The 24,251-nt window shown below is 39.8% G+C and overlaps 1 protein-coding gene across 9 annotated transcripts in view; it reads left to right on the top strand.

Annotated features, from left to right (window-relative positions):
- The window catches only part of AFF3 (ALF transcription elongation factor 3), a 616,655-nt gene that overhangs the window by 423,907 nt on the left and 168,497 nt on the right, over positions 1-24,251 (top strand). For all 9 annotated transcript variants that reach the window (XM_063713526.1, XM_063713522.1, XM_063713523.1 and 6 more), the window contains one exon: positions 3,918-3,969. In XM_063713526.1, the coding sequence (XP_063569596.1) occupies positions 3,918-3,969 (52 nt within the window). The remainder of the gene's footprint in view (positions 1-3,917; positions 3,970-24,251) is intronic.

Below are 24,251 nucleotides of genomic sequence, written 5' to 3'. Positions count from 1 at the left end.
GGGACTCCATCTCAAGAAAAGAAAAACACATCACTTAGACTAATCATTGAAGGGCTAACAGAATTTAAAATAAAAGCAAGCAAAGTCATTACCTTTTCTTTTCTGTTCATTTTTTTAAAACCATAAACATGGATTGCTTTTAATACAACTGTGTAGAAATGTTGCAGTATATGGCCGGGCACGGTGGCTCACACCTGTAATCTCAGCACTTTGGGACGCTAAGGCAGGCAGATCACAAGGTCAGGAGTTGGAGACCAGCCTGGCCAATATGGTGAAACCTCGTCTCTACTAAAAATAAAAACATTAGCCGGGCATGGTGGCAGGCACCTGTTGTCCCAGCTACTCAGGAGGCTGAGGCAGGAGAATCGCTTTGAACCCAGGAGGCAGAGGTTGCAGTGAAGAGAGTGCACCACTGCACTCCAGCCTGGGTGACAGAGTGAGACCCTGTCTCAAAAAAAAAAAAAAGAAAAGAAAAAAAAGGTTGCAGTATAGCAAAACTTCCCTCTGCAGAATTCAGTTTAATGCAGGATTATTTTGATTTCCTTTTCAAAAAACATATTTAGTCCCTATATGACACTATTGATGGAAAGTAAGATACTCCAGCAGTGCAGTCCATTTAAATGTTTAAAGAGCATGAATTCCACATTATTTATCTTTATGCTCACAAGAGCAACCAACATAGAAGTCCTCTGTACATTGAGTTAAAAAGGTAACTGTTATAATTTTTTAAGTGACCTATGTGAGTCAGCAAGCTGTTTCATACCTCAAACTGTATATTTCATCTCACTGTCGAGGGTACCTTAAGCATCTTTTCCCACTGCAGCATGGGATTCTGTATTAGTGACAGGGCATCAGAACAGAAGACACATACTGAGCACCGAGTGTATGTTAGGCAATGTTGAAGGCCCAGCCAGACAAATATGGACTGTCAAATTGAAAGTGTATAATACACATAGATACATAGATTTTACATATATTTACATATATACATATACATTTGCATATATAGTTCTTTCCGTGGCTCATTTCTTCCCCCTCTTCCTCTCTGTAATTGTATTTCCACATGTAAAATGGCTTCACTGCACCCAGCTTATTAATGACCAATGCAGGTTCCCTCCCAAAGAGACCAGTGTGAAACATTGGTCCATCATGAAATATCCGTCATGAAAACGGCTGACACAAACAGGAGGACCCTGGACAGCTCTCTTTGGATGGTGGGGTAGGTTGGGGGGCGGGGTGGGAAACATCTCCTGTGCACCCAACTAAAAAAAAAAAAAAAAAAAAAAAAAAAAAATCGCACTAATGTTCTAGAATGTTCCATTACATTCATCATTTTCCTTTGGGTCCTAATAAAGAGACCATAATTTTCCCTTGGGTCCTAATAAAGAGACCATAATTCTCAATGGTGTATGCACTTAAACATTTCAAGTTAACTTCAGAAATTTCATCACCTAAAATTTCAAGATGTTGGGGGAAGCTTTGTGCTTTATTCTTTCTGAAGGACAAAAATAGTTTTAATCCCATCTCATTCCTGACCAGCTTACTTTTCCCCCAAGAAAGACAAATTCATTATCAGCACTGAAGTTGCTGAGAACACTCCCTCTCAGACTGTTCACCATGTCCTGTTTGGCCCCACTATATCCTTCCTATTTGCCAGAACCTATTCTGTTTGCCCTGTTGCCACAACGTAAGTGCTGCTAAGAGCAAAGATAATCAGCTGCGTGTCTGTCCCCATTGCTGAAGACTCGGGCAGCATTATTGGTCAAGGCAAAACATATTTCTTCAAACATCCAAACAATGCCTTCATTTTTATTTTCAATTTCCTGTTTTCTGACATAAATTGTTTGGGAATTTTACCATTGCCTGCTGCTTCCAAGCCTGCTGTTTTACATTCTTTAAGATGGAATGTGGTGACTACTGGAGGCTAGAGACTGGGGAATGTAACCAGTTTCACCAAATTGAAGGAGGTTGGGGGAAAGGATCCATATATTTGAGAAAAAATATACTTCCATTTAGTTTTGTCTTATATAATGCAGGTGTTATAACTCCCTATTTTAGGATTACAAGAGGGATTGTGGTTGGTCCATGGAAAAAATGTTTCTGCAAAGTACTAAATTATTTTCCAGCACTGAAGCCAGTTGAACAGGGCTTACTTGCCTCCTAAATGAGTGCACCACAGACCTTGCCTGGAAGACAAAAGTAAATATACAAGAATGAGCTTTAAAGCAAGTTTATTAATTTGCTACTTTAGCCTTTATTCCAACATAGTTTTATGTGTATTGAGGCCCTGCGTAATCGATGTTTGTTATCAAGGCAGTTAAAATAGATTTTGTGGCTTTTTTGTTTTTCCCCCTCATCTGACCAGTTTTCAGCCAAAGTCCCTCATAGCTGTTCTGGCACTGGATAAATATCTGAGATAGATGTATGAACTGTAGAAACTGTGTCTTCTTTTTCTCACAACTGTTTATTCCTATAAGAAAAAGAGAAGGTCCTATAAAGTTTGCTTTTGAGTTCAGTTTGGGCAATACCTTTGGGATATGTTCGTTATGTAATTTAGGGAGTCATTCCTGGGACTAGGTGACCACAAGCTAATGTTGACAGCTGACAAAAGGGGTATGGTACAATGTGTCAGCCTAAGGACCTGAGCAGTAGACCAAGGGATTCTACAGATCTCCAGGCCTGACTTGAAAGAGCACAGCAAACCAAGTTACTACCACAGTCCTATTTCTTGCAACTCACAGCCTTCTCTGGGGTGTATTGGCTCTGCACAACCATCAAGAAACACATGATCCCACAACTCTCAGTTATCAGTGACTTCTTCCATCTCCAAGCCTCAAGGAAATACAAAGAAACTCCTTACAAAATGAGGATGCATGGTTGAAACCACCAATTGATTAAGGATTAGGAATTACATTAAGCCTACTGCAAACTACAAGAAATGAACTGGTTCCAAGCTCCCCCAACTACATACAACTCGTTAATTCCTCAGTGATCACAGCCCACAGAAGCATTTCCTTAACTAGCCTTTCAGATGGTCAGAAAGGATTTCTGGTTTACATCTCATTCTGCTTTAAGCTTGGGGCCCCAAAACCTGCCACCAGGGCTTTCCATGGTATATAAAATAGGGGGATCTTGGGACCTACAGTACAACCTCAGTGTTCGGTAAAAATTCTCTCCTCCTGGCCGGACATGGTGGTTCATGCCTGTAATTCCAACACTTTGAGGGGCCGAGGCGGACAGATCACTTGAGGTCAGGAGTTCGAGACCAGCCTGGCCAACATGGTGAAACCCTGTCTCTACAAAAAATACAAAAATTAGCCAGGTGTGGTGCCAGGCGCCTATAGTCCCAGCTACTCGGGAGGCTGAGACTGGAGAATTGCTTGAACCCGGGAGGTGGAGGTTGCAGTGAGCCGAGATTGTGCCACTGCACTCCAGCCTGGGCGACAGAGTGAGACTCTGCCTCAAAAAAAAAAAAAAAAAAAAAAAATTCTTTCCTCCAAGTTCTGAACAGCCTGACCTGGTTTGGCTTGTGTTAGCAGAAGCAATCAAAGTTCAAAGTGCCTTGGATATAGAATGCTAATGGATTTATTTCCTGAAATTTTCTGTAAAGTGAAGTGGAAGGAAACAGGTTCCATCTGTAAGATATTCATCTTCTGGCAAAGTCTCCACTCCAAGCCTCTGGTTGTTTGCAAATAGCTCCTCAGTACCTACTCACAGATTTGTGCCTGGGCAATTGCATTGCAGAAAAGAAATTATTTTGCAAATGCGGTTCTCAGACAATAAAAGATGTTTTAAAATCCTCCTGCTGCACATTTTGAAAGATTGTTAATAGGAGCATGGAAATATATTTAATCTCTCTTAAATCTTAAAGACTGTAAGACTCATATGTCGGTATTTTTTTCTGCTTCCTTTTTAAGAGAAAGGTGATGCAGAGCCAGAGAGCCCAGACAATGGCACATCGAATACATCGTAAGTCTCTTTCATTTTTCTATCAGAGATGCCTGTTCTTAAATATGCCTCATAAAATGAGATAGTGCAAGTATCTTGTAATAGTAATAATGATGATGGAAGGAAGCCCATGGTTCTCTTTTCTCATGATAATGTCTTTCTAAATGCTTTGGGTGCAGATGCATTTTGAGGTCTTTTTTATGCTTTAGCAGAGTAAGAGGAATCTTGAAAAATGCACATGCTTCTCTTTATGAAGTAGAAATGTAATGAGATTTGAGCATGTATGCTGGGGGGATTTGGTTGGAGACTTTCAGCATTGTCTTAAGAATTGCAGAACTTTTCACACTTAAACTGGGAGGTATGCTGTCCCACACAGCTGTGCAGTTACAAGGTCATTTCAGAAGCTTGCCGTCTGCAACCTCACCTTGGAATTATGTGAAAAGTACAATTATTGATATCTCTGGAATGTCAAGAGTTTATTTTTTTGAATTAACAAAAGCAGTTTTAAAAACATAAGAAAAGGCCCTTATAAAACATGTGCTCCTCACTCTGTGTTTTGTCTGTTTCTTCTCAATATTCAAGGAATCCAAATATATTTTTACTGATTAATTTGATGCCAAATTGATATACCAACATTTAAATTAAAAAATTCATGAGCTAACAAGTGACTTTATTTTAGCTCCATAAGAGTCAGTAACAGGTTTGCTCCTTAAAAATCTTTATTTTTATCACTTATGAGCAGTGGCATGTGTTTTCTTATTATAAGATAGGCTTTGTGAATTTATCTGTATGGGGATCAGGATTTTAAAAAACAGCATTTTTTAAGTGCTGTTGATTGGAAATCAGTTTGTGGTAAAATATTGAGTGTCTTATTTTGTCCAAAATCTGTTTCTTGGTCTAGAAAGATCCTTTGGCTTGAATAGGAGAGCTATGTATTTCATCAGAGATACGATTATATGTTTGTCTTTCTTAAGATACTTCCCTAAAAGTTTAAATAGTTCCATTGTCCTGCTTTCAGATGATATAATGAATATGACTGGTCTTAAATTGTTAAAATATTATTAATTTTTAATTTTTTGTGTTGTAAAATATAATGGGAAAGTCTTTTGATGCCATCTGGAGGCATTCTAGAGAACTGAAAAGGGTAGAATCATTGAAAATTCAGTTCTTTTGAGTAACAGTAGAAACTGCATAAAAATTCATGCAACCAGAATGTAAGCTATTTGGGGGAAGTTGTATTTTTTAATAAATTATTTTATAAAAGTTTTAATCATAGAAACAATTTTTTCTAATTCTTAATAAGGAAATTATTTTAAAGACTGACAAAAAATATACAAAGTATGTTGGAAAGTGACTAGCATCCTACATTTAATTTTACATAGTTAAAAATCACATTCAGTAGGCACCCATTTGGTTAAAGCAGTTGGATGTGCTTTTAAAGTTCTCCTTCCCTTACATATTTCTAAAAAGTCCATTCCCGGCCAGGCTCAGTGGCTCACACTTGTAATCCCAACACTTTGGGAGGCCGAGGCAGGCGGATCACTTGAGACCAGGAATTTGAGACCAGCCTGGCCAACATGGCAAAACCTCGTCTCTACTAAAAATACAAAAATTAGCTGGATGTGGTGGCACACACCTGTAATCCCAGCTACTTGGGAGGCTGAGGCACAAGAATAGCTTAAACCCAAGATCATGCCACTGTGCTCCAGCCTGGGTGACGAAGTAAGACTGTCTCAAAAATAATGAATAAAAAAATAAAAAGTTTATTCCCTAAAAGCACTGGTTTGCTTTACTCTGTACCTTATTTCTTATAACATCTATGAAAATAGGTAAGTTGGCCGGGCACAGTGGCTCACACCTGTAATCCCAGCACTTTGGGGGGCCAAGGGGGGGCGGATCATGAGGTCAGGAGTTCGAGACTGGCCTGACCAACATGCTGAAACCCCATCTCTACTACAAACACAAAAAAAATTAGCTGGGAGTGGTGGCGCGCACCTGTAATCTCAGCTACTCAGGAGGCTGAGTCAGGAGAATCACTTGAACCCGGGAGGTGGAGGTTGCAGTGAGCAGAGATCGCACCACTGCACTCCAGCCTGGGCAACAGAGGGAGATTCCATCTCAAAAAAGAAAAAGAAAAAAAAATAGGTAAATTGTCTGAGGAATTACTTTTAAACCCTCTGGAAATATAAAAACAATGGGAGCTTGAAGCATCACCCCATATTCCTGCCTCTTTGAGCAAAACAGTTTCTTAGGCACCTGCCTCTTAAACTAGAAATAACAGGTTTCAAGCATCTCTCCTATGAATGGAGAATTCTGAACTTGAAACCGCTCAAGAGACCTCTAACAGAGGTTCTGTTATAGTTGGGTATGAGGTACAGTACGTTACAGATAAAGAGTGAGATTCAGGATGCCTTTGATTTGTGTAGTATTTTACATTCTTATGTGCAGCATCTATCTGAGCTTTTTTAGGTAGGTAGGATAGAAACAATATCCCCATATTATGAATAAGGAATCTGAGGATCAGAAAGGTCACTCCAGGCCAGGTGCGGTGTCTCACACTCATAATCCCAGCACTTTGGGAGGCCCAGGTGGGTGATCACCTGAAGTCAGAAGTTTGAAACCAGCCTGGCCAACATGGCGAAACCCCATCTCTATTAAAAATACAAAAATTAGCTGAGTGTGGTGGCATGCGCCTGTAATCCCAGCTACTGGGGAGGCTGAGGCAGGAGAATTGCTTGAACCTGGGAGGCGAAGGTTGCAGTGAGCCAAGATTGCACCACTGCACTCCAGCCTGGGCAACAGCATGAGACTCTGTCTCAAAAAAAAAAAAAAAAAAAGAAAAGAAAAAGAAAAAAAGAAAGGTCATTCCACTGAAGTGAGGAGTTAGAGCATAAACCTTCTGATTTTTGCCCATTTTCTATACCAAGAGGGGGTGTGGGTCTCAAGAGACAAACTAAAGCATGCGTCACAATCAAGTAGGAAAACTGGGAGCAGAGGATTTATTAAGCGGTAAGCATACTGGTTTGGTAGGGCCATCAGGGCAAAGTACCAGCAAGTAAGTGGCGAAAGTAACAGAAATTTATTTTCTCATGGTTCTGGAGGCTGGAAGTCCCAGTCAGGGCGTCAGCAGGGTTGGTTGCTTCTGGGAGATGTAAAGAGAGGAGTTATCCCCCACCTCTCTCCTTCATTTGTAGGTGACCGTCTCCTCCCGACGTGTCCTCACGTCGTCGTCTGTCTGTGCATGTCTATCTCTGTGTCTGTTTATATAGTCAGCAGTCATATTGGATTAGGGCCCACCCTAATGACCTCATTTTCACTTGATTACCTCTGTAAAGACCCTGTCTCTAAATAAAGTCACATTCTGAGGCACTGGAAGTTAGGATTTCAACATATAAATTTTGGGAAGAAATAGTTTGGCCTGTAACATTAAGGGGCAGAGTAATCAGAGTGATTCAGAAGTCAGGTAAACAGAACCAGGAGTACACAGATTTCTGAAAATGGGAAAAGGGGAGACAGTCTAAGTAAAACATGAAACATAATAGGCTCCATGGCAGCTGCAGGAGTGGAGCAGAGCGAAGAAAACAGGGCTAGCAAGCATGGGGCACTGAGAAAGATGCCTCTCTCATATTCATGGTGTGGTGGAACCAGTGTGGCTTCAGTAAGGCCTATACATCCCTCTGTCTGTATAACTCTATGACCCTGGGTCACTAAAGCCATTATATGGGCTTAAATTGTAATACAAGGTTGGGAGTCTACAAACAGAAGAGCTTATTTCCTAAGGAAGCATCTTTCTTCATGGCCTCCTTTAAAAACAGGAGATCGATCATGATTGGTTTCAGATGGTCAATGCTTGGCAGCATGACACAGTCTGGACAACACCTGAGTAATCCTTCAATATATATTATTTAGTGATCCTATGAGCATTCAGGGCAATGAAAGGAGTGATTTAATCTTAACATGTACGCACACACAAAAGCACAACTTAAAATGTCTGTGACAGACTTCCAGTTATATTAATGATGGAAGAACTTATCTTAGACTAACTCTGTTGCAGATAGCTGCTACAAACTCTGGACAAAATACTTTTGTTAAAAAAAAACTATTCGTAGTCTAACTAAAAGAAGACAGAGAATGTAGGAAATTTGATCCTTGAAAGAGGGTCATTTGATCCTTGAAAGAGTGAGAACTACATTTATATAGCTTCTCCCATGAGGACATGCCCCAGTCCACAAAGAACAATTAGAACTCAAGGAGAAAGCCACAGCTGCAATGGCTTGAGGTGTCAGGGGATAGAGTTTAGGGCTGCCAGAGTGGCTGGGAATTGAGTAAGTCACAGAAAGAAAAGAGCCATAAAGAAGAGAGCCCTCCATTCTGTATATAAATTTCCATCAATCCTTGAATAACCCCTAAACTGCATATGTGTGGGGAATATGCCAATGAGCGTAGTGGAAAACAATAACTAGAAAGTCAAAAATGCTGAGCAGAGATTTCAGCTGCTGCCTACCACCTACAGCTACTGCCTACAAAGTTCAGAATCTGAATCCCACCCAAGTTAGAGGGGCTTGGTAAATGCCTCAGATTTTCTATTGAAACCCCAGAAGGGGGGTGTGCTTTCAGAATAAAGGAGTCACCATAACATTAAGGGCAAAACCAAAACAGATCCTTCCTAACAAAGTATAACACTAAGTATCCAAAAGCTCAAGCTAATCAGCTAGAGATTTTATTGCCTGATAGAACAAAAAACAATCAACACTGTTTAAAAAAAGAGAGTTTGGAATCTCTAAAACAAAATTTACAGTGTTCGTTATCTAACCAAAACTTAAAGGACATATGAGTGGGAAAATGTGACCCATAATCAAGAGAAAAAATAGCCACTGTAATAGATCCTGAGGTGACCTAGATATTAGAATTTTCAGACAAGAATTATAAAGCAACTACTATGATATGTCCAAGGATGTAAAGGAAAACATAGTCATCATGACTGAAAAGAAGGAGAATCTCAGCAGGATAATGGAAACCAATAAGAATAACCAAATGAAAACTCTGGAACTGAAAAATGTAACATTTGAAATAAATGAAGCATGGAAATGAAAAAATAATCAGTAAACTTAAACTCATATCAGTAAGAATTGTTCAATGTGAAAAACAGAATAAAGATTAAAAAACAATCAACAGAGCCTCAGTGAATTGTAGGATAATATCAAGTAGTCTGATATACGTGCATTGTGGTGCCAGGAGGAGAGGAGAGACAAAATAGACCTGAAAAAATATCTGAAGGAATAATAGCTGAAAACTTCCCAAATTGGATGAAAACATTAATTTATAGATTCAAGAAGCTCAGCAAGCTGCAAGCAAGATAAACACAAATAAAACTACACCATGGAACATTATGGAAAACTAAACAGAAAAAGAAAATCTTTAAGACAGCCAGAGAAAAATAATATACACAGGGGAACACAGATACAATTAACTGAAGAATTCTCATCACAAATATGTAATACAGTGCAAAGGCATCTTTAAGGTGCTGAAAGACAAAAAGAGAAAAAGAAGAACTGTCAAGCCAGAATTCTTTTTTTTTTTCTTTTTTTTTTTTTTGAGACAGAGTCTCACTCTGTCCCCAGGCTGGAGTGTAGTGGTGTTATCTCAGCTCACTGCAACCTCTGCCTCCCAGGTTCAAGCAATTGTCCTGCCTCAGCCTCCTGAGTAGCTGGGACTACAGGTGCGTGCCACCACGCCCAGCTAATTTTTGTATTTTTAGTAGAGACAGGATTTCACCATGTTGGCCAGGATGATCTCAATCTCCTGATCTCATGATCCGCCCACCTTGGCCTCCCAAAGTGCTGGGGTTACAGGCATGAGCCACTGCACCCAACCCAGAATTCTAAATAAGCAAAAATATCCTTCAGAATTTACAGTAAAATAAAGACATGTTGGGATGTATAAAATATGAGAGAATTCATTTCCAGTAGGCCTACACTACAATAAATTGACAAAGAAAATTTGTCAGGCCACAGGGTAATAATATGAGATGGAAGCTCAAACCTACAAGAAGAAAATATTTATAGGAAACAATAAATATATGGGTAAATCTTTTTTAAATTAATGTAAGAATCAAAATATTATTTTTTGGGATTTGTGATGTATGCAGATGTAAAATATATAACAAAATAGCACAAACAATAAGGGAAGGCAAGTGGAATTTTACACAACTGCAAAGTTTTTACATTTTATGTGAAGTGATATGACATTAAATCTAAGTAGACTGGGGATGAGATAAAGATGTGTGGTATAATACCCAGAGAAACCACTAAAAACAAATATCCAAAAGCAGCAGAGCTAAGAAGTCATTGTAGGAATTAAAATAAAATACTAAAAAATGGATTAACATAAAAGATGGCAGGAAAGAAAGACCAGAAATGAAAAACAGAAGGTATCAATAGAAAACAAATTGAAAAATAGTAAACCTGAACCCAGTCATATTAGTAACTGCGTTAAATACAAATGGACTGTCATAGTCCATTTAGTGTTGCTATTACAGAATACCTGAGCCTGGATGGTTTATGAAGAAAAGAGGCATCCTTAGCTCGCAGTTCTGCAGGCTGTATGAGAAGCAGGGCACCAGTATCTGCTTGGCTTCTGGTGAGGACTTCTATGCTGCATCAAAACATGATAGAGAAGGGCAAAGGGGAAATGGGCAGGTGCGAAGAGGGAAACCTAAGAGATGGTCTGGCTTTATAACAACCTACTCTTCCAGGAACTCTTCCATCTCCTCTAGAGCTAATTTGTTATCTCAAGAGTGAGAACTCACTCACCTTCAGGGAGGACATTAATCTGTTTGTGAGGCGTCCACGCCCATGACCCAAACACCACCCTCTGGGCCCCAGCTCCCAATACCACCACATTGGGGATCAAATTCCAACATGAGATTTGATGGGGACAGACAAACCATATCCAAACTATAGCATGGACTGAAAAAACTCCAATTAAAAGGAAAGGATTATCAGATCAGCTACAAAATTAAGACTGCCTGCTGTCTACATGATAACGTACTTTATTTATTTATTTATTTATTTATTTATTTATTTTTGAGATGGAGTCTCGCTCTGTCACCCAGGCTGGAGTGCAGTGGTGTGATCTCAGCTCACTGCAAGCTCCGCCTCCCGGGTTCACGCCATTCTCCTGCCTCAGCCTCCCAAGTAGCTGGGACTACAGGCGCCCGCCACCACACCCGTCTAATTTTTTGAATTTTTAGTAGAGATGGGGTTTCACCATGGTCTCCATCTCCTGACCTTGTGATCCACCCACCTCGGCCTCCCAAAGTGCTGGGATTAAGGCGTGAGCCACCACGCTGGGCCAATACGTGCTTTAAATAAAACACAAGTAGGTTGAAGCCATAAGACAGAAAAGATAAACTATGTAAATAATAAGCATAAGAAAGTTGATGTGACCATATTAATGCTACCACATAGACTTCAAGACAAAGAGTATAAGAGGCAAAAAAGGACATTTTATAATACTCAAAAGGTCACTGGTAAATTCTCTGAAAACTTTAAGATATATTTATATCAATGGAACACCAACAAATGAACTAACACTCTTGTACAAACTTTCAGAAAATAAAGGGAGAAGGAAAACTACCCAATTTATTGTATAAGGTCAGTACAACCCTGATACCAAAACCTGACATAAACTGGATAAGAAAAGAAAAATATCATACGATATCCTGTCAATGTCTGCACAAACACTGATGCAAAAATTCTTCACAACATATTAGCATATCTGATTCAGTGATGGCTGAAAATAATGTAATTCACTATGACTAAGCAGGATTTATCACAGGAATGCATGGTTGGTTTACCATTAGAAAATCACTTAATGTATTCGACTGTACGAATAGAATAAGGGAGAAAAACCACATGGTCATCTAAATAGATGCAGAAAAAGCTTCTGGCAAAAGGGAACATCCATTCATGATTTAAAAAGAAAAAAAAAACACTCCCAGCCAACTAGGACTAGAAGGAAACTTATTTATTCTAATGATGGCCATCAGAAAAAGAAAAAAAAAAAAGGCCGGGCGTGGTGGCTCACGCCTGTAATCCCAGCACTTTGGGAGGCCAAGGTGGGTGGATCATGAGGTCAGGAGATCAAGACCATCCTGGCTTAACACGGTGAAACTCCGTCTCTACTGAAAATACAAAAAATTAGCCAGGTGTGGTGGTGGGCACCTGTAGTCCCAGCTACTAGGGAGGCTGAGGCAAGAGCATGGCATGAACCTGGGAGGCGGAGCTTGCAGTGAGCTGAGATCGCGCCACTGCACTCCAGCCTGGCCAACAGAGTGAGACTCCTTCTCAAAAAAAAAAAAAACTGAAAAACCTACTGCTAACATCATATTCAATAGTGAATTTCCAAGCACTTCCTCCTAAGATCAGGATACAGCAATGTTATCTACCCTTATCACCTCTATTCAACGTTGTCCTGGAGGTTTTGGTCAGGCGGTAAGGCAAGGAAAGGAAGTAGTAGACATAAAGATTGAAAATAATTACTGTTTATGGACAAAGTCCTAAGAATCTAAGGACTACTACTAAACAACTGCTAGAATCAGTAAGTAAACTTGTAAAGGTCAATAACCAAAAATCTATTGTGTTTCCATTTATCAACAATAAACAATTGGAAAATGAGATTTAAAAAGCAATTCCATTTAAACTGACATAAAAAACATAAAAACTGAATAAATGTAGCCAAAGACGTGTAAGACTTGTATAATGAAAATTACAAAACATTTATGAGAGAAATTTAAAACCTAACTAAATGGAGAGATGTTCATGAATTGGAAAACTTGATAGTGTTGACATCTCGATTTTTCTTATCCTGATCTATAGATTCAACACAATCTTGATCAAAAGGCCTGCAGGACATTTTTATAGAAAATGGTTTTACAGATTCTAAAATCTTTATAGAAAACCAAAAGAGGTAGCCAAAACAATCTTGAAGAACAACAAAGTTGGAGGCCTTACGGTACCTGACTTCAAGACTTACTGTAAAACTAAAGTAATTTAAGACAGTGTGGCACTGATACAAGGGCAGACAAATAAATCAATGGAAAAAATAGTCTAGAAATGGATCCACACGGATATGGTCAATTGATTTTTCTCAGGCACCAAAGCAGTCCAGTGGGGAAAGCCGGGTCTTTTCAACAAATGATGCCAGAGCAACTTCTCAGGGGAAAAATGAATCTCATACCACACACAATTGAGATGGAGCATAGATCTCAATATAAATGCTAAAACAACAAAGTTTCTAGAGGAAAACAGAAGACAGTATCTTTACAACTAGGAACAGACAGAGATGTCTTACAGAGGTCGCAAAACCACACAACATGAAAGAAAATTCTAATGGATTGGACTTCATCAAAATTTAAAGATAACTGCTCATCAAAATGAAAAGTCAAGCTACAAACCGGGAGAATATATTCGCAATACATGTATCTGACAAATAATTTGTATCTAGAATATATAAGATATTCTGACAATTCAATGACAAAATTGTAAATTTCTTAAATGGACAAAAGCTTTGAACAGACAAAAGAAGATACACAAATTGGCCAATAAGCAGATGAAAAGGTGCTTTTCACTAATAACGTTTATTTTAGGGAAATACAAATTAAGCCACAATGAGATACCACTATACACCCACTAGAATGGCTCAAATTAAAAAGACCGATAACACTAAATCATGGTAAGCGTATGGAGCAATTTAAACTCTCATGCATTGCTAGTAGGAGTGTAAAATGGCCTAACAATTTTTGAAAACTTTGTTTCTTATAAATAAACACACATTTATTGCATGACCTAGCCATTGCATTTGTAGGCATTAGTACAGGAAAAATGAAAAACATATTCATTAAAAAGATTGGTGCAAGAATATTCATAGCTACTTGATTCATAACAGTGCAAAACTGAACCCCAATGTCCATCAACTTGTGAATAAACAGTTGTGGTATATTCATACAATGGAATATCTCTAATCAAATAGCAACAAACTGCTCACGCCATAGCATGGATCAATCACAGAAGCTTATGTTAAATGAAAGAAGCCAGACACATAAGAGTGTATACTGTAAAATTTGCTTTATATGAAGTTCAAGAAAACAGGCAACAGGGGTTGCTGTGAGAGGCTGGGGATTGATTGGGAGTTGCCATGATGGGATATATATATATGTATATACGCATATATATATATATATATATATATATATATATATATATATATATATTTTTTTTTTTTTTTTTTTTTTGAGACGGAGTCTCACTCTGTTGCCCAGGCTAGAGTGCAGTGGCGTGATTTCAGCTCACTGCAGCCTCCGCCTCCTGGGTTCAAACGATTCTCCGCCTCAGCCCCCGCAAGTAGCTGAGCTTACAGGTGAGCACCACAATGCCCAGATAATTTTTGTATTTTTAGTAGAGATGGGGTTTCACCATGTTGGCCAGGCTGGTCTCGAACTCCTGATCTAGTGATCCGCCCACCTTGGCCTCCCAAAGTGCTGGAATTACAGACATGAGCCACCACACCCAGCCTATGTATTTATATATGTATAATATATATATAAATAGTTATGTGACAGCTTTTTTACCTGATAATAATTAACCTGTTTTGAACACTTACCTTAACAAGGTACAACTCTTGGCACTTGACATGTTTTATCCCCTCTAACCCTTACAGCAATCCAGTAAAACTCCCGTTTTACCAGTAGAAAGAGGCGAATTAATGTCCCTGCATTTATTAACTTAAAGTGGCAAAGCCAAGATTTGAACCCAAGATTCAGATCCTAGAAGCCAAGCTCTTAACCACTGTCCCATTCTTCTACTATCCCAGAGCTCTTATATTGTTTCTCTAGAGACAATAACCATCTCAAGAAGATCAAGTAATTGAAATAATGCCTGAAAAGCAGTAGGTCAACATCCTGCTAGACTGTTGCCTGTACTAGAAAAATTCTAGGAATAATGAGCAGATGAAGATTTCCAAGATTCTGTGAAGGCCACAATTTGGCAGGATCACTGTGCTTGCTCAATCCACATTTACCACAACTGAAAATCCACTCTCAAGTCAAGGGTCAATTACACAGGCTTGTAGACAGATCCCAAGAGCATACCCTTCTACATTTGTAGATAACCCTCAATTGTACAAAATAACTATAGCCTTAAAGAATAAATGAAGATTTGAGGCTGGGCGCAGTGGCTCACACCTGTAATCCCAGCACTTTGGGAGGCCGAGGCAGGCGGATCACGAGGTCAGGAGATCAAGACCATCCTGGCTAACATGGTGAAACCCCGTCTCTACTAAAAATACAAAAAAAATAGCCGGGCATAGTGGCATGTGCCTGTAGTCCCAGCTACTCGGGAGGCTGAGGCAGAAGAACAGCGTGAACCCGGGAGGCAGAGCTTGCAGTGAGCCAAAATCACACCACTGCACTCCAGCCTGGGTGACACAGAGAGACTCCATCTCAAAAAAAAAAAAAAAAAAGATTTGAAATGACCTACATAAATCAGAAATAGGATTAAACACAGAGTGTTGAACTCCTCGGAGAAAAAAATAAACAAAATGAGGCAGAAGGAAAATGATTCAGCCAGGTGTACAGTAGAAGACTTGGAAACTATTATAAGCTCAGACCACATTATAAGTCTTATAACTATTATAAGCTCAGACCCATGAAATGTTCCTTCTTCAAAAATTAATATATTCGTAGGAATTAATATATGGAAAGTGCCTGTTTCCTAATAGGCACTAAATAAATCATTGTTCCTCCTGTTATAACAATATTCATAACTTATAAAAGCTATAAAACAGCCTCATGTCTGCAGTTGGTACTGATCAGAGCTTTACTAGAATTTTTCTCTTCTTTTTTAAAAATAAAAAGTGGAAAACTAAGAATATGTTAAGGATGGTAAAAACAAAAATTAATAGAAAGTTTTAAAAGATCTCATGAAGCTAGAGCTGAGGAGGAGAAAGACTGAGTGGTCTACTCCAGAGATGCCAGCCACAGTGAGCTCTTCTCCAAGGGCAGGACCTTCTTCGAGAGTAGGACCATCAGCAAGAAGCGTGTGGCTTTACCTCTCCCCAGAGTGAAGGATGCAGGTCCTGCAGGAGGCTGAAGAATTCACCTCCACCACTGACTTCTATTTCAAAATGTCTTGGAAGATGTGAGCACCACAGATTGGTGGAGGAGGTCTGGATGATGCCCAAAGGCTCTTTCCAGGTACATAATGTGCAACTTGGAGTCATATATAAACACGCAAAGTGCAACATGTTCATGGCAGTGTCCCTGCATTGATATAGTATTCATTAAACATTTTTCATTAGCTCATTGTAGCACTATCTTAGAAAACATTAAATGTGGAGGGAAAAAATACAGAGGAACAATTGTGTGCTAAACATATAAAGAAATCTATCATTTATGCAAGTGCATTTAACAATAAGGTTACACAGACTGATCATAGAGTAGTGTCTGGAAGTTGAGAGCTCAAAGTTGATTTGAGAATTGTTACCAAAAGATTTTTTTTTTTCCGGAGAAACTTGAAACCTTCCTGATACTTATTTTGGCTCTAGCAATACATGTCTAAAATGATGAACTGTGGCTGATCTTTTAGTCTGTGAGGTGTCTGTCCACAGAGACCTCCTTTTTGTATCTGTTTAAGTGATTTGCCACAATCGTTTCGGCTAAGAAAATGAAAAACCTAGCATACAGCCTTTGTCTAGAGAAAGTTGGCCAGGTCCTGTTTCTCCAACTATTGGATACCAAGAATAAAAAATAAAATAGGAAGGGCCTCTTCAAGTTCCTCAGACCCCACCTCATTAGTTAGAATCACAAATTAGACTGGAGGCCTGCAAAGGGGCATGGCTTATTCAATGAATAAGGAAGGAAGACTTTGACCAGCCTTCTCCTACCAAGGTGTCAGCTTTGGGCTGGGGAGAGTTACTGAAGGAGAAGAGGTGAGGAGGAAAGGTCAGTTTCACCTGAGAGGGCGATTAGGCGTTGTTGTTGTATTTGTTTTGCTCTCAGAATAAAACACTAAAACATAGGAATGTCTGTTGGAAATGATACCTCATAGAAAAAGACTGCAAACCCCATTTTCTGTGTTCTGGCACCACATTGGAAGGTCTGGGGTCCCAGAGGTCGTAAAAGAGAGTTTATAAAATTAGGGAGTCTGGCTGGGTATGGTGGCTCACCCCTGTAATCCCAGCACTTTGGGAGGCTGAGGTGGGCAGATCACCTGAGGTCAGGAGTTCAAGACCAGCCTCACCAACATGGTGAAACCCCGTCTCTACTAAAAATACAAGAAAATTAGCCTGGCATGGTAGCGGGTGCCTGTAATCCCAGCTGCTCAGGAGGCTGAGGCAAGAGAATCGCTTGAACCTGGGAGGCAGAGGCTGCAGTGAGCTGAGATCATGCCATTGCACTCTAGCCAGAGCAACAGAACAAGACTCCATTTAGAAAAAAAAAAAAAAAGGGAGTCTATATTCCCCTGTCTCCTGTTTAATTGCCCAGGGCCCACCCTTTGTCTTCTACACCCAGGCTCCTTCCAAATGTACCTTTCCTTAGGGGGTTATCTAGGTCAAGGTTCCTCAAATATTTTTTAATTTAATTTTTAAAAATTTTAATTGTCTGTAATCCTAGCACTTTGTGAGGCCGAGGCGGGCTGATCATGAGGTCAGGAGATTGAGACCAACCTGGCCAACAGGGTGAAACGCCATCTCTACTAAAAATACAAAAATTAGCTGAGCGTGGTGGCGCGTGCCTGTAATGCCAGCTACTCGGGAGGCTGAGGCAGGAGAATCGCTTGAACCAGGGAGTCAGAGGTTGCAGTGAGCCGAGATTGTGCCACTGCGCTGCAGCCTAGAAACAGAGCAAGACTGTCTCAAAAAAAATAAATAAATAACTCTGGCAAAATACACATAACATAAAATTTACCATCTTAACCATTTTCAAGTGTGCAGCTCAGTGGCATCAAGGATTTATACATTTACATGTTGAGCGGCCGTCACCACCCTCTCCTTAGAACTCTTTTTTTTATCTTCCCAAACTGAAACTCTGTACCCATTAAATAATAACTCCCTGTTCCCTGCTCCTCCCCATTTCTGGTAATCACCGTTGCTGTCTCTTTACATTTGACTGCTCTGGGGACCTCATATAAGTGGAATCATACAGTATTTGTCCTTGTGTGTCTGGCTTATTTTCCAAACTGTAATGTCCACAGGATTCATCCATGTTGCAGCATGTGTCAGAATTTTCTTCCTTTTTAAGGCTGAATAATATTCCATTATATGTACAGACCGCATTTTGTTTATCCATTTATCTGTCAATGGACACTTGGGTTGGCTCCACCTTTTGGCCATTGTGAATAAGGCTGCTAGGAACATGGGTTTACATTATCTCTTTGAGCCCCTGTTCTTAAGTCTTTTGGCTATATACCCACCTCAAAACTTTATAACCTACACAGTCAGAAGTACATTTTATACCATATCCTTTCTGAATGTGTGTACTGAAGCAAAAGTGTCGCAAACATCACCTACCATTACTCTGACATTTTCTATTCTTCATATTTTTAAATGCAGGTCACAATTGCACATGTTCACTTTTGTCAGCCCCTGTTCACAAAACACAATAGAGGTTACTGACCAACTTCTGAGATGCTTTGTGCCAAAGGAGTGAGGAAGGAGAAGGAAATGACGTGCACTGGGCCCTGCCATGTTTCTAGCCCTGGCCTAGTCACTTTGTGTAAATGATCTCTGAAAGGTGGGCTCATCTTTCCTCAATTTACAGATGAGGAAACTGAGGCTGAAAGAGCTCAGCCAGTGAGTGTCTCCCTACACAGGCCTTTCCTCTGGTGCACGCTGCCAAGAGGCAGCTAGAATATATGGCTCCCTGAAGTATTCCCCTTGGAGAAACCGAGAGCGTTCAGTAGGACCTAGGAAAGTTTTAACCCAAAGAACTGACAACCCAGAATATTTGAGGACCCATTCACAGGTTCAACAAGTAGAGGCATTTGGAATATATGTCACGGGAGAAGGGAAGTTTTCAGTGACTTCAGTTAGACCACATAAGCAATGGTTTACTTCAGTTGTGATGAAGGTGGGGAACAGTCTCTGGAAGCGAGTTTGGCCCTTTTGCAATGAGCTCTTCAGTCCACAGATACATGAGTTAAGGAACTTCAGCTACTCTATACTCACCGTGGCTTTAACAGATGCCAACGTTTTTCTGAGGAGTCGCCTGGGCTGTGGGAGAGGGTGGCTTGTATTACCGTATTTATTGACTGCAGCAAGCAATCAATAAATATTGCCTGACATTAACAGACTGCCTGTGCTTCCTCCCAATGTTATCTTTAATGAATCCTCATGCTCTTGTGTTGAACTGTTCCTAGGATTGAGAACATAGTACTTATTCAATAAGCAAGTACAGTATGAATAAATGAAGGAATGCAGGATACTACAAAGGATGGTTGGAACACATGCATTCGCTGTGCATCTTCTTTCAAAATACCATCAGCTGGATTTGTTCTCCCTCTTCCTTGGATTCTAGTTGAGATGTAAAACCTCCTAAATGCCGAGCTTGCATATTTGCGCACTGAAGCCCTCCCACCTTCTACCCCTAGATTGCAGGTTCTCTTTGCACCCACATGCCTCTAATGCTGACCCTTTCTCAGGCAGCCTGGGACCATGAAGATACTTCGCATGCCTTAGATGCCTATTTTGTACCAGGCAGTCTACTGGACGTGTTGTCTCATTTAATCCTCATAACGATCCAATGAGATGTATTATTACATTATTACATCTCGTATTACAGAAGAGAAAAACGAGGTCTCAGAGAAGTGAGTTGGCTCCTGGAGGGGTTTGCAGTCATGAGCCGCAGAGCCAAGATTCCGACTGGGTCTGCCTGCTCCAGAGCCTCTTGGAGACACCGCACACGGCCTGGCACAGAGGGCGCATGAAATGGGAGAGATGTTAAGGAAGAAACCCCATTTCTGAAGAAAGGGCTGGTATTTCCCTAAAAGCCCTTAATATCTGCCCTCCCTCCCTACTGTCAAGAGAATTGCATCTTGAGGCTGTGAGGAGGCTGGGGAGGAACGACAGGAGGAAGCCTGGCTCCTGTCGCTGAGTGAGCCTGGTATTTCTGTGCAGTGATGGGGGCCTTGGAAACCGCAGGGGCTGCAGTCTGGGATTCATCTGACATTCCGAGTAGCTGGCAGAAGTCAAGTGACAGCTTCCCAGCCTCGTCCCACCTGCTCACCTCAGAGGGCCTTCTGCTGTTGGCAGAGTGTATTTTAGTAAAGCTGTGCTCACATGATCCTGCCAAAGCATGTAAAATATGTTAGCCTCTGCCTCCAAGGTTCTACTGCAGAGAATTCCACCCCCGCTTTTAACTTCTTAAATGACTGAAATATCCAAAGGGACAGGGAATGTGGAGATAATGGGCAGGTGACCAAACTTTCACATTCAGGCAGGCACTCACCTTTTTATGTCAAAAAAGGCTATTCTTGCTTTAAAAATAAGGATTCCATGGGATTTCAAGGATTTAGTTAGAATACTACAGGTGTTGGTATATCATGATTAAGAGGTAACAAATACTGAATACTGGCCAGGCACAGTGCCTCACACCTGTAATACCAACACTTTGGAAGGCTGATCACTGGAGGTCAGGAGTTCGAGACCAACCTGACCAACGTGGTGAAACCCCATCTTTACTAAAAAATGCAAAAATTAGTCAGGCATGGTAGCGCACGCCTGTAATCCCAGCTGCTTGGGAAGAAGCTGAGGCATGATAATCCCTTGAACCGGGGAGGCAGAGGTTGCAATCACCCGAGATGGCAACACTGCACTCCAGCCTGGACAATAGAGTGAGACTCTGTCTCAAAAAAAGAAACAAAAAACAAATACTGAATACTGTGTGCCAGGCTCTGTATTAAATGCTTTATAAAAATAAGGGTAATAGTGTAACAATTCTGCAGGGACAATAAGTGTAAACTGAAACATAGGATCACCCTATAGATGAATCAGCTCTTTGAATCTTAATAGCAACTCAGAAAGGAGACAACATTAGAATCTCCCATTGTATAGATAAGAAACCAAGGCAAAGAGAGTTCACCCAGGTAGGCAGCATGGCCAAGCCAGGATTTTACCCCAGAGGCGTTTGACTCGAAAGCACTTGTTTTCCTCACTGCTTCAGACTACAGACACCTGAGCTGCATTAAAAACATGGATAAACAAATGAAGTTCAAAGTGGTTTCCAGATGGCTGGAAACCCAGTGATTTGGGACTATTTCATTTGAAAATCTGCTTAACAGTAAAGCTAGACGATTGAGTTCGATTAATTGGCTTTGAGGGTAGGGATGAGAAAGAGTGTCATTTATTTGCTTGTGGAGTTTCTGGGAGTAAATAGAATAATAAGTAGGGTGAAACAAGAATAACCAATAGTTGCATAGAACTGATAACCATATAGCTTCACTTCTTGGAACAGTAGTATCATGCTAATTTCACACAACCTTGGAAGTTGTATCCTCTGAAAATAAAGAGAAGTTTCTTTTTAATGAGTAAATACATAAAATATTGCTATTTATAATTTTTTAAAAATAGCCGTTTGACTGCAAGAGAAAAATCTTTTCTCTCATGACCCAGTTATCAAAGTGGAGACGTTTTCTGACTTTGTGAGTTTTATCTTTCTGTTGATAGTTTGGGCAATATCATGTGATCTTCACCCCCAAACTTAACTGAGCATTTACTGTGTTCTTCACCCCAAACTTAACTGAGCATTTACTGTGTTCTTGGCACTGTTCTGAGTGCTTGACTCATACTCTTACGGCTCTCTGGGGTGGTTATCCCCATTTTCAGATAAGGAATATGTGTGCAGAAAGGTTAGAAAACTGGACCAGCCTCACACAGCTAGTTTGTGACAGAGCTAGGATTTGAACCCAGTTTGACTCCTGAACTCATACTTTTTTTAAAAAAAGAGATCTCCCTACTTGCCTGGGCTGGCCTTGAACTCCTGGGCTTAAGTGATCCTCCCTGCTCAGCCTCCTGAGTAGCTGGGATCACAAACAGGTGCTAGAGCACCTGACTCTGCACCCACCTAGAGCCCATACTTTTACTCACACCTCTGTGTGATTATTTTCTTTCTCCTTCTGGTACTTTCTCCCTTTACCCCCTTCTGTTTCTCTTCCTTCTTCACCTATCTTGTATTATTCTATGAGTTGAATTAAGAATTTAAAGTCCAGTTTAAGAATTTAAAGTACAGCCTCCATTTCAGCTATTAAACTTCAAAATATTTCCAAAATACTGAATATCAATGCGTCTCTAAATAAGAGAACGGCATTTTGGAATTATGTGTCACCCTCCTGGGTTTCTTTAGATGTTCAGCAATACATCTGAATTAATAATTAATATAATTAAGATCTTCATCTTATCTTTATGTGTCAGAAGCATATCAATATTTTTATCTGCCCTTTCAAAATGCCCAAGAAGTGATCATTTTATTACATTTCAACATTCATGTGAATTCTATTGGGTTTTCTAATAATCACTATTACTAATCATGCTAAATTGCCCCAAAGTGAGCACTGAGGAGAGAAAACTATATCAGTGCCTTTGAAAGTACTAAATTTGGTGTTCAGATTTTGAAGGAAAAAATTAAAACTGGAGTATTTGCATTGTTCTGTTACTGAGCTAAGGTCCCATGTTGCCTGGGGGACCAATTTTGCAAGCTCTGGCCTGGCGTGACACTGAGTGAGACCTGAAACCTGGGATGGACTTCTTTAGTATAAGGATGTGACATGCTCTGTGGAGCATTTAGTACAACTTACTGGGTCAAAAATAAACTAAAATGATGTAATCAAGAACATTACATCTAGACAAAAAGCGTTCAAAAGGATAAGAATGGAAATTTCTCCTCTTCCAGGAGTTGTAAATGGATGCCTTTGTTTTTTTTAAATCCCTTCCATTGAACCTCCAAAGTAGTGTTGCCAGATAAAATATAAGATGCCCAGTTAAATTTGAATTTCAGATAAACGGTAATTTTTTACAATATGTATGTCCCATGCAATACTTGAAAATAATTTGTAGTGTAAATGTGTCTCATGCAATATTTGGGACATACTTACGCTAAAAATTTGTTGTTTACCTGAAATTCAGATTTAACTAGGCATCCTGTATTTTCATTTGCTAATTCTAACAACTCTACCAAACATCATATAGACTGTAGTCCAGTCCACCAACCGGACTTTAAATTCTTAATTCAATTCATAGAATAATACAAGATAGGTGAAGAAGGAAGAGAAACAGAAGGAGGTAAAGGGAGAAAGTACCAGAAGGAGAAAGAAAATAAGAATGAATTCTGGCAATCTGCCAACCAAAATAACTAAATTTTGCAAGAAAGAAATCCTAAAACTGAGGTCATAGGATGGAAAAAGTCTGCTTCACAGACTCTTCAGCCTGAAGATTGGCCAAAAAAGAAAAAAAAAAAAAAGGCAGGCATCCTATTAACATCTAAAATACCAAAGCTCTTCCAGGAATGGAAAGATTTGGAATGTGAAGATTCTTAGCTTTGGAACTTTGTTAAAATACCACAACTTGTTTATTAATTGCAAGGGGGATTTTTTTTTCAGCGAGATACTTTGGTAATTCAATATCAAAGAAGGCTACCTAACTTCAGTTTATGTTACTAAGATGCGTTTGAAACTTCGTGGATAACCTTTTGTTTGTTTGCCTCGTGCTGAAATGCAAAAAAATTATCTGATACTTGATACAAAGAGGAATTTACCTCTGTTTAAAAATCACACATTTCTCCCATGAAGCATGAAGATGGCTTTTTTAATTTAAAAATATTAACTGACAGCTTCAAGATTGATTTTTTTTTCTTTAATCTCTAACGAGACAAATTACTAAAAGCAAGAAGCCTCTTCCTTTAATCTTGGACACATCACAGATGTGACACTGTTCTGTAGGAGATGGCTTTTTAACTGTGGATGGGGAAGAATAACCTTTGGAATTTTAGGATGTTGTTACAGGCAAGTTTACTAGTTTTTGACTTGCTAAGCCACAACTGGAGCCAGCCTTCGTCGGGGTAAGAATATTTTCATTTTACTATTATATCTTCAGTATTTCAAGAGTAGGATTATTACATTCTGGGGAATATGGCCTTTGAGGCTTGTGCTGTCTGCTGAATATGCAAATGTGAATGTCCTATAAAAGAGGAGAGGAACTGACAGTTTCTGTCTGTGCCGTAAACTTTAAAGAGTCCAACAGATGATATGTTGGGG

Source organism: Pongo abelii, chromosome 12, assembly GCF_028885655.2.
Source record: "Pongo abelii isolate AG06213 chromosome 12, NHGRI_mPonAbe1-v2.0_pri, whole genome shotgun sequence".
NCBI classification, from domain to species: domain Eukaryota; kingdom Metazoa; phylum Chordata; class Mammalia; order Primates; family Hominidae; genus Pongo; species Pongo abelii.
The sequence above is the reverse complement of the archived record's forward strand: the minus strand, read 5'-3'. Positions and strand labels throughout refer to the sequence as shown.